Source organism: Idiotropiscis lumnitzeri, chromosome 12, assembly GCF_059441095.1.
Source record: "Idiotropiscis lumnitzeri isolate Australia: NSW breed Sydney's pygmy pipehorse chromosome 12, RoL_Ilum_1.0, whole genome shotgun sequence".
Classification (NCBI taxonomy): domain Eukaryota; kingdom Metazoa; phylum Chordata; class Actinopteri; order Syngnathiformes; family Syngnathidae; genus Idiotropiscis; species Idiotropiscis lumnitzeri.
Window position 1 is genome coordinate 10,707,572 of NC_142402.1, and position 10,204 is coordinate 10,717,775.

The following is a 10,204-nucleotide window of genomic DNA, read 5'->3' on the forward strand; positions in this document are numbered from 1 at the left end:
ATTTTCCAAGCGTCGCGGCATCAGGCCTCTGAGCGGGAGGTCTTTGCTTATTTTGCCGGTGCAAAAGGGGAGCTAAGCATTTAGGTGTCTTAACTATGGCCTAAAGTGCTAACAAGGGATTAGTGAGGTAAACGTCCAAAGAGGTTTAGCGCTTAAGGAGCAGTGCTGCTTCAGTAATTACACATGAGTTTTTTGCAAGGTGTACCCGGGCAGTTGGACGGGGGAGATCACGGTGATGTCAGGACGAGGGAGGGCTTACCGCCACAGATAAGGCCCGCTAATGGAGATGAAACCAATCGGTATTTAAAAGGTCTTTTTTAGTTAAGGCAGTTAGCCTGGCAGGCAGTTGGCTGGTGTGGCGGAAAGCCGAGGAAGAGTTGACGCACGAGACAGGACGCTTCCTGTCGGACGTTCAAGGATTTTTTTTTCAATGCTATTTTTGATTTCATTTTTGTATTCGTTCTAAACTGAAACAAAGATCCCCTCGCTGGATTTTCAAGGTGAGTCCTTCCAAAATCAAACAAGTCATTCGACTTTAATGAAATTGAATTGGCTCGTTTTGTCTGACAATATTTTGTGTTTTAATAACCCAATAATGGTACTTTTGTCCAATGTTAATAAAGGTTCATGATAAAATTGCTTGTAATTCATCTCAAGGCTAAGGAGACTGAACAAGCATTCTTAAAATGTATGAAATGATGGAGGCATTCCTCATCCAGGCTGCAATGGTCACTGAGTGGACGACATTAATCGCATTATCCTGTACAATGTTACTTTCAACAACGTTAGCATCCATTTCATGAAATGAGGCTTTACTGGGGAAAGGTTTCATATTTGAGTCTATTCATGCAGGATAACCATGTGACTACCCCCAGCCAATCAGCAAATGGAAAAAAAAACATAGCCATTGATAGAATAACAACTTAAACTGCAGCTTTTAACACGTTTTTTAATGGTTTTATTTTATTGTATCATTTATAATGTATTGCTGAATAATAATGAAGGGAAAATGAACCATATTGGAAACTTAAACCATTTGAATACTACCAGCCAATCAACAAATGTAAAAAATGAAAAATACTTAAAAAAATAGATTAAAATAAAAAAAAAATTAAATGAAAATAATAAAATAAAATATAGCTAAAGATTTCGTAAATATGCTTTTGATATTGTTTTGAGGGCAAGGTAGGCTTATTTGGTAACTCAAAACGTGTGTCAAAATGGACGCCTCACTTTAAAGCTTGAAAAGCATGTACATTTCTCCCATACATAAAATTGACCATTTAAAAAAAAACTAAAAAAAAACTGTTGATTTCTCCCAGCCGTAAAATTAATGATTTTCTTTTTTTTTTAAAATGTGACTCATTTTGTATATTTTTGCGTAGGTTTTGAAGAACAAAGAAGCATACTTGGTAATTTGAATTAAGTAAATCCGGAATCACTTTAGAGCCACAGAAACATGTGTCTTCTCCAAAACAATTTTGATTTAATAAAAAGAGAAGGGGTGTTTTTTTTTAATACTATCACTGAATGCCCACTAGAAGAACAAAGCATAATAGATGGAGGGTTTACAATCGTGTTTACCTTGCGACCTGTTTTAGGCCTTGACCCTGCTTTAATTGTTCAGTCAGTGCTTACCACTGACAAGCTGCATATAATGGAATTGTCCATGTGTAACTGAGAGTATGTGAAGCTTTAGTGTGTGTGCGCATGAGCATGTGTGCATGTTTGTGCGCGTGTGTTTTTGTGTGTACGTGTGTGTGTGTGTTAAGAAGGGGCGAGACAATGTCTGATATGACCTCCTCTAGGCTGCAGCTAAGTCGTCAGCAATTTTCCCCTTTAATTCATTCTTGTAATGGGATTATGTGGGCAACAGTAAATCCCAAGAAGTCCAATCCCCTGCGCATTAGGCAGCCGCCTGTCGCATAAATACTTTGAGCGCTCACCTTTCATTAGGATATTCTCTTTTTAAAATAATAATATTGCTTACAGAGAGGGAAAATCGCTCTCTGACTGTTCTGATCTCTTGTTTCCACACCAGTATTGAGAATCAATTGGCAGCAATGTAGCCTGTAAAGTTATTTAATATTAATTAGTTAATTAATTAATAATAAGTAAGAAGTCAAATATACTTTCAAAACTTCCCTGTCCGTTTTTTTAAGATTTTTCATTTTGACGTGAATGGGATTTCTGCATTACAAACATCCTATTACATGAAATGTAAGAAAAATTTACAAAATTGGACATGTATCTCACAGATCTAAATATTTATATAAACAATGGTGTTTATAAATCAGTAATCATGTTTTTTTTCATTTTATTTGTGAATGAGTTTTATTTTTTATAAATAATCTTAAATGTTGTCCCGGCATGTTCTGAGCTCAACAGTGCCTTTTAAGATTGTTGTGACAGCTCGAGTTTGAAAAATGATCAAAATAATGAACATAAAGTATTAAAAAATGTGTATGTACTTTATAATATTAATTATTATTTTTGAAAGACTTGGATTTAACGGGTCTTATTATTAATATTATTTTACTCATATTTGTCTAGATTTCTTTTCAAATAATATGCACATGAAAATTCACGTCATTTTTGACACTTTATTCAATATCATTTAAATAGTCATAAATAATCTTTCTCCAATTGTTCTGAACTGTTTACGGCTGAATTGTTCATCTAAATCAGACAAATGAACACGTGAGTAAATAAAAACAGCAGAAATAGACCTATACCTACTTTCGATAATCTTCTTAATAATATTGTTGAATGCGGAAATATTATTACTCCATTTTTTTCATTCTATTTTTTTAATTTATTATTTGTTGAGATAAATAATTTTTTTAAATATTATTAAGTACCATTTATTAATGCAATTTTGTCTTATTTTGGTTGTCTTTATCTTGATTTTTTCACTTACTATTTGTGAATATTTTCTATTGTTACCAATTCAACAAGACTGTTATCTAAGCAACAATCATAAATAATCCCCCTCCCGTATGTTCTGAACTTCCCCTGAACCCGAATTAAAAGCACCTCTCGCTAGCTGCGATCCCCTGTAGGTTCATGAAACAATATTCCATGGGTATTCGTATTGATTTTTTTTCAATTGTTGTTGACACAATTGTGGCAGGATTAACACAACTTCAATGTTTAACTGTCGAGATAATCCGATAAGCCTTAAATAAGCGAAATGCGTTTCCTCACAGCGCCCCTCAAGGAAGGTGTGGACGGCACATAAAACTACATTACCGACTTTGTGACATACTGTACGTCTTTGATAACACAAGGGGGGGGAAAGGAGACACAGGTGTGTTGAGGTGCCCACATAGCACCACGTAAACCGATTGTGTCCCCCATATTTATCCCTGAGGTGTTTTTAGGACAACCTGGGTGCTAATGGAAGCTAATAGGCTTAGCACTCAGGGTGTATTGCCCAGGATGCTTACAGGCAAGGTTTGCTGGGGGTAAAACTCTAAACGTGAGGATTACCGCCGACACATCCCGTTAAAGTGCTTTATAGCTACAACTTAGCTAATAGGATCCTGGGGGAAGTGTGGGGTAGTTGGGTGGGGGCAGCAGGGGGAAGGTGTAGATGGGGTGTGTGGGGGGTGGGGGGAGTGGTCAGCAGATGTATCTGGCAGACTGTTCCAGGACTACCGAGGGGATTACAAACCTCAGATAAGATGCTTTTAGAGGGAACTTGAGAGGCTGTCAAAATACGCAAAGGTTTGAGGCAGGTGACGCCATTACAGAACAGTAAATATACATGATGTAAGTGTGCAAAGGGAATCATATTATTATTATGTGTACTGTTCGTAACAGTATTTAATAATGGCATTCCGACATTAATGAATTTTAGTTTTTAAGGCCGCGTGCGGACTTTAGAGAAAAGCATTAAACATGGAAATTGAATGCATATTAGTTCTGTAGTAAGCCATTGACTGAAAATAGAAAGGTAAATGGCATGCTGCATGCTTTAAATGGGCAGGAGGAGGGGCAGTGGTGTCGCGTGGACGGATATAACAATATTTCAAAATCCGAGTGGGTAAATCAATCTTCTGCCTCACTGTATTTTTTTTCCATTATTTTTTTAAACAATTTCTGAATGTTCTATATGTTATACAATAACATATCAAATCAAGCAATCACACCTCACACCTAGGGAAATATCAAATATTTTTATCAATTTTTTTGGACAATTCCATGCAATAGTTTTACATTTAATTGTTTTGGGTCAAGCGGTGGCTTCCAGCCACTCCACTGGCCACCCCCACGCATAGGGCATGATTTTTATTTTATTTTGTTTTTTTTTATGAAAAAATGATTTTGTGAAGCTGATCATAAGTTCCATCTTACCTGTATTTTCATACATTCTGATTGACCATCAATCTAAGAATGTGTTGGTACTGTTGAGCTGCACGCACAAAATGAAACTTGCTTTAATAAAGCGGGGCTGATACATGAATGACTGAATAATTTCACTCTCAGCTATTGCAAACAAAATATAACAGTATGGAAAAGTGCGACATACAAATACTTATTAAAGTTTTCTTTTTTTTTATTATTTCATGCATACATATGTCATTATTTTTTGCTTCTGTTCAGCATCACCGTCCGTGGTTGTCTTTAAGTATTCGTTAACGTCTACTGGTGCCTCTTGGTGGTGCATATGAAGAACTGCAATGATTACATTTACACAAAACTAAAAAAAATTCCAGATTGTGCAGTATGTGTATGTACAGCATCGTGACAGTTTTTTCCAGCCTCTCCATTTTCATATAATTTAATTAATTACATTTTCATTTGTTTTCTGTTTTCTTTAGCGTCCTCGTGGTGGCCGCAGGAGCGTACTATGACCCCTCGCGAGCAACTGAGGAAGATGACGGCATTAGGAGAGCAGGGAGCTTTGGATGAGAAGCACTGGTACCGTCTGGTCAACGGCATGTCGGCAAACGGTATGAAAAGGAAGAAAGGAAGTCTGTGTTGTTTCGTTTAATGGAATTCTGGTGACCCTGTGTATGTGTGTTTGTGGGTTTGTGTGGAACAGAGCTGAGGCAGAGGCAGGAGATGATGATGAGGAACCAAATGGCCATGGCACCACAGATCCTCACCCAGGGTCAGCAGAGGTTACAAGGGGTCCCGACACCGTTTGAACCACGGTTCATGGAAAGGTGCGTGAGGCTGCCACCAATATTTTGGTTACCCTATCTAGCGACATAGTAAAAAAAAATAAAATAAAATAAACTCCTTTCCTCTCTTAGGGAGTTAGTCCCACCAGCTGAGATGGTAGCTCCAGACGGAAGACAAATGCACATGGGACCTCACCTGGGCCCTCCTCTGGCGCCACATGCTGGCGTCCTACCAGGGAGAACCTTTCCAGGAGCAGGTAAGAACACACACACAGTTTCCAGTCGATTTATGTATCGTTCCTAAGGTGAAGAATGTGATGTTTCTGTTCACCCCAGTTGGCTATGGCTTCATGCCCTCAGAACCGATGGAAACGGTTGCCCGGCGACAGGAGCTCATTCACAAGCAAAACATGGCAAGGTGAGTGTATCGTCAGAAACTAAGTAAAGATTCCACCAAGTATAATAAAACTGAGATGTGTGGCAAAGATTGTGGTGAATAGTGGCAAGAAGGACCCCAATTCCCAAGTGAGGTGACTCGAGATCTGGATCTGGTCGCTGAGCATACACCAAGAAGGCCTCTGATTCCGAAGGGAAGTGGGTGGCTACGTCTCGGCCTGGTCTATGGGTTGTCATACGGTGGTTGCCCACCTCGCCAGGGCGTTCAACCCTGCACTATCTCCTATTGACAAGGAGGATTAGCGGCCGTAATCCGAGTCCCTGTCGGAAGTCTGAGCCCAAACACCTCGCGCGGAAGACATTCATTTCTGTTGCTTGTATCCATGATCTTGTCTAGTTGGTCACAAATCCAAAGATTGTGACCATAGGTAAGGGTGGGAGTTTAGATCAACAGGTAAATCTCTTCATGGTGAGAATACCGTAAAGCGACTGACTGCCACTTTAAGATACTTGAACGCCTTCATCTGAGAAAAGATGTCATTTTCCAGTTCAGAGGGTGCATTCCAAATCAAAGGCTCAATCCAGGAAACTCCATCCAGGAAGTCTGTTTTTTTCCCAATGATCAACAACCCATGATGAGCGGTAGAAATTTGATTGATAGATTTTCTCCCGGAAAGTCATGAACAGAACCTGGGCGGAGTCCAAAGTCCAACTCTAACAAGTCCAAATCCTCATTCCGACAAAAAGAACCAAGATATTTCTTGGTAGTACACGGACCAAAAGGCCAGTGTGAGTTGTTGTACTCGAACTTGGTCTTGGTCGTTAGACCAGTCTTGAGATTATTTTTAGGCATGTTTTAGTCGTGTGACTCTAAATGTAGTCACACAATCAGTTGAGGCCAACATTCTGTGGAGCACTGCGATTAGATACAGACTCAAGGTTTTGTCAGATTTTGTGAATTTCCACAAAGGTTTTGTTCTTGGCATGGGTCGGTGTTGTTCTTGACACTATCTCACATTGTGAGGGTCTTGGCTTGGTCTCAACACCGCAAAGTCTTGGCTTTGACTTCTGTTCTTTTGTTTTTGACAACAAGATTGATGGAATAATAAATACTCCAGTAGTAACATTCGTACCTTACAACAATAGAGTTGTCTCGTACTCCTTGCGAATTGGTTGGCAAACTCAGAGTACCCTCTATTACCCTGCAAAGAGTGACTAGATTTATGTTGTTGTCAGAGAAGCAGTATATCCAAAGTGTACGGTTTATAGACCTAATCTAGACCTAATCATAAAGTGTCTTCTATCTTTATCTTGTGCGCAGAATGGAGATGAATGCCATCCTGCATCAAAAAGAAATGGAGAACGCCCACCAAAAGGGTCTGATGGGCATAGAGAACCCCATATCCTACCCTTCCAACCACATGACCTTCAGAGGTCGCCAGCGAATGCCCGACGGCCACGACGTCTTTGTCCACCGGCCCACCTTGGACGACCTTCACTCGAACAGCATTCTCATGACAGCCAACCCCTATCCCCCTATCGGCGCAATGCACAGAGAGCGGGGCCGCCGGGTGGGAAGGCGGCCCACGGTCCACAAGAACGCTGACCACCCCGCTGGTCATGTCAAGTGCCCGGCCGAGGACAAAAGCGTGGAACAGAGCCCAGGGGGTGCATCCGGTGGGGAGGAGAAGGAGTTGGAGGTGAAGGGAGAAGTGGGAGACGAGTGCTCCGTCAGCAAGGTGCAACACCCAGCCAAAGTGGATTCTGAAGTGGCCACAGGAGGCAGGAAGATCTATAAGGAGAGCGAGGTGGGTCTGCGTAAGGCCGGCGCTCCAGACCAATGTGGTGTGGACACAAGCAACAGTGGAGCCAATGACAAGGATGCTCCCAGCCAGTGTGCCACCTTCCAGGAGAAGTTCATGTATCCCCCAGGGGGCATGCCTTATATGTTCCCCGTTGCCGGTAATGGCTTCCTACCACCAGGTGCGTTCGAGAAAAAAAATTGCACTTTTTTGCAACACAACAGAAATTACATGACAACAAATCAAATAAATTGTGGCGATAGCACAGATTTTGCATGCGTTATACCTAACTTGTAGTCAAAAAATTTTATTTTGGGGCCTGCTATGGGTGTTTCGAGTGCACATTATAACCACTTTGTGGACACATATTTTTATTATGTGCACACATTATTTATTTTATTTGTATTTTATACATATTATTGGGCCATGAATTATTTCATATGCAGGATTTACATACTCTTTGCTCTCTAATGTGTATTTCTAGGCCACTAGTTAGCATTTTGTTCACGCATATTATTAATTATTGTGGCCACAATTTACATTTTACGCTTTGTAGTTTTGTGACTCTTGTGACTAAAAATCTTCACTGTTCAGGTCCACCCAATGTCTTCCTGAATGGTGATGAGGTGTCTGAGGATATCAGGAAATGGAGCGTCAACGATGTTTACAACTTCATCAATAACATTCCCTCCTGTTCGGAGTATGCTCAGGTGGGTGTTGCACTTTTTTGTTGCCTTTTCAAGTCAATGTTGTCACGCTCATGAAAGAAAATTATTTCACCGTGCAGATGTTTAAAGACAACATGATTGATGGCGAGACACTGCCCCTCCTCTCAGAGGAACATTTGCTGGACACTTTGGGCCTTAAACTCGGGCCAGCTCTCAAGATACGCTCTCAGGTAATTTAATCGAATGGAATACAATATGGTGTAACGTAGTGTCTTTCGTGTAGTTGAATGTAACAAACTGAAATTAAATTATCATTAAAAAAAAATCCTAAATAAGCATAATAAAGAAAAAAAACATTCAATTAAACGCAATCATTACGATAATGAAATGAAAAAAATATATAAAATTAAATAGTAGAAAATTACTACTATACTGTACAAGATCAAATAAATTAAATTAATTAAATATAAAATAACATCATCATCTCCGGCCTTCCTGTGTGGAGTTTGCATGTTTTCCCTGTATCGGTGTGGGTTTTCTCCGGGTTCTCCGGTTTCCTCCCACATTCCAAAAAACATGCATGGCAGGTTGATTGGATTGAACACTCTAAATTGTCGCAAAGTATCATTGTGAGTGTGAATGAAGCTTTGTGAGGAGAGGCGGTTCAAAAAAATTTATAAATGGGTATTTTTTACCAATATAAAACAAAACAAAATTAAATTAAAATTAATAGGATGCAAATTAAATTAAAATGTAATAAATTAACATAAAATATCAGAATCCAAATTAAATCAAACAAAAATTGTCAAATAAAAATGACATCAAATACAGTTGAACTGAATAAACAGAATCAAATAAAATCAAGAAAAAAACATTAAATCAAATCAAGAGTTACTTTGAAAAATACAATAAATAAAATAAATCTAAACAGAAGTAAATAAAATAGCATTCACAAAGTACAAATTGAATTACATACAATAGGAATAAATGATATAATATTTTCATTACCTTTCTCTGCTTAATGGTTCGGCGTGACATTCAGTTCCACTTTACCAAATACAGTTCCTTGTCCAGTAAAGAAATACAAAACAAGCTTCACAATCACAACTGTACAATTCTCAGTAGGCTACAAATAGAATCAACTAATCAATCTAGCTTGTGCACCAACACACTCTCTCACCCCAACAGGTGTCGAGGCGCATGGGCAGCATGTTGTACATGATGAACCTCCCGCTCCCTGCCGGCCCCTTGCAGGCCGCCCCCGACAAGCCTGGCGACCATTCGTCAGAGCTGGGCTCCCCGGTGAACTGCAACAGCGAGGAGATAATGATGATGGCGGCGAGTCCCCGGGAGGCCGCTGACATCCTCAAACCCGCCGAGCACCTCTGCGAGCAGGACAACAGTTCTCCTCGTGCTAAAGAGTTAACCTCTGAGCCTATTTGAACTCACTGGCTTACCAAAACAACAGCCCCTATACTGCCAGCGATGGTGCCATGTGTCATGAAGAATCAACAACAATTAGCATCGCTCGACAATGCTGCATGTGTCCGTGTTTGTGTGGTGTATGCATTACAAAAACGATACAAATAGGAAAGCTGAATAGGTCACCTACTCGAGTGATTTACTGTATGAGATGAAATTATTTATGCAGTGTCATTGTAATTTGACACACATTTTTTAATGGTTTAAATGGATTGTAAATAAAGGTTGTTTGTTATGTCCTTTACATCGGAGGCAATGATGCTCACTTATTTGCCTGCTAAATAGAGATTTCTAGTTTTTATAGAATCACACAATGTTGGCACAATCCAGAAGTAAAAAAATATGATACAGCTGTGCCTTGAGATAAAATACGAGTTTAATTTGTTCTATTAGCACATTCGTAACTCAAATTATGCATATCTCAAATCATGGTTCCCCATTAAATTAAATGAATTGCCATGAATCCGTTCCCCCCTCCCAAAAAATACATGAATAATGTAATTTTTTGGAGGACAATAGCACTGTATAATATCGTAATCAGCCAAAACATACAATAATGACAGAATTGAATATAATTAAAAAGATTTTAAAAAATAGTCATTGTCACACTTTGCTTCAATTCAATGGCCAGTCATGACCACATGGTGGCAGTATAAGACAGCCAGACAGATGTGCCGTACATAGACAGCCACAGTACAGAATTAAATAGGTTAAAGGCTCTTTT

At 39.4% G+C, this 10,204-nt stretch overlaps 1 protein-coding gene across 1 annotated transcript; it reads left to right on the plus strand.

Moving 5' to 3' along the window:
- Positions 1 to 202: 202 nt before the first annotated feature.
- On the plus strand, positions 203 to 9,724 carry samd7 (sterile alpha motif domain containing 7). Its single transcript, XM_088311302.1, has 9 exons — positions 203 to 500; positions 4,827 to 4,958; positions 5,051 to 5,174; positions 5,265 to 5,389; positions 5,469 to 5,550; positions 6,850 to 7,511; positions 7,925 to 8,040; positions 8,118 to 8,228; positions 9,187 to 9,724. Exons 2-9 carry the CDS (start codon positions 4,856 to 4,858, stop codon positions 9,439 to 9,441), a joined length of 1,578 nt encoding a protein of 525 aa, XP_088167428.1. The 5' UTR covers positions 203 to 500; positions 4,827 to 4,855; the 3' UTR covers positions 9,442 to 9,724.
- The last annotated feature ends 480 nt before the right edge of the window (positions 9,725 to 10,204 follow it).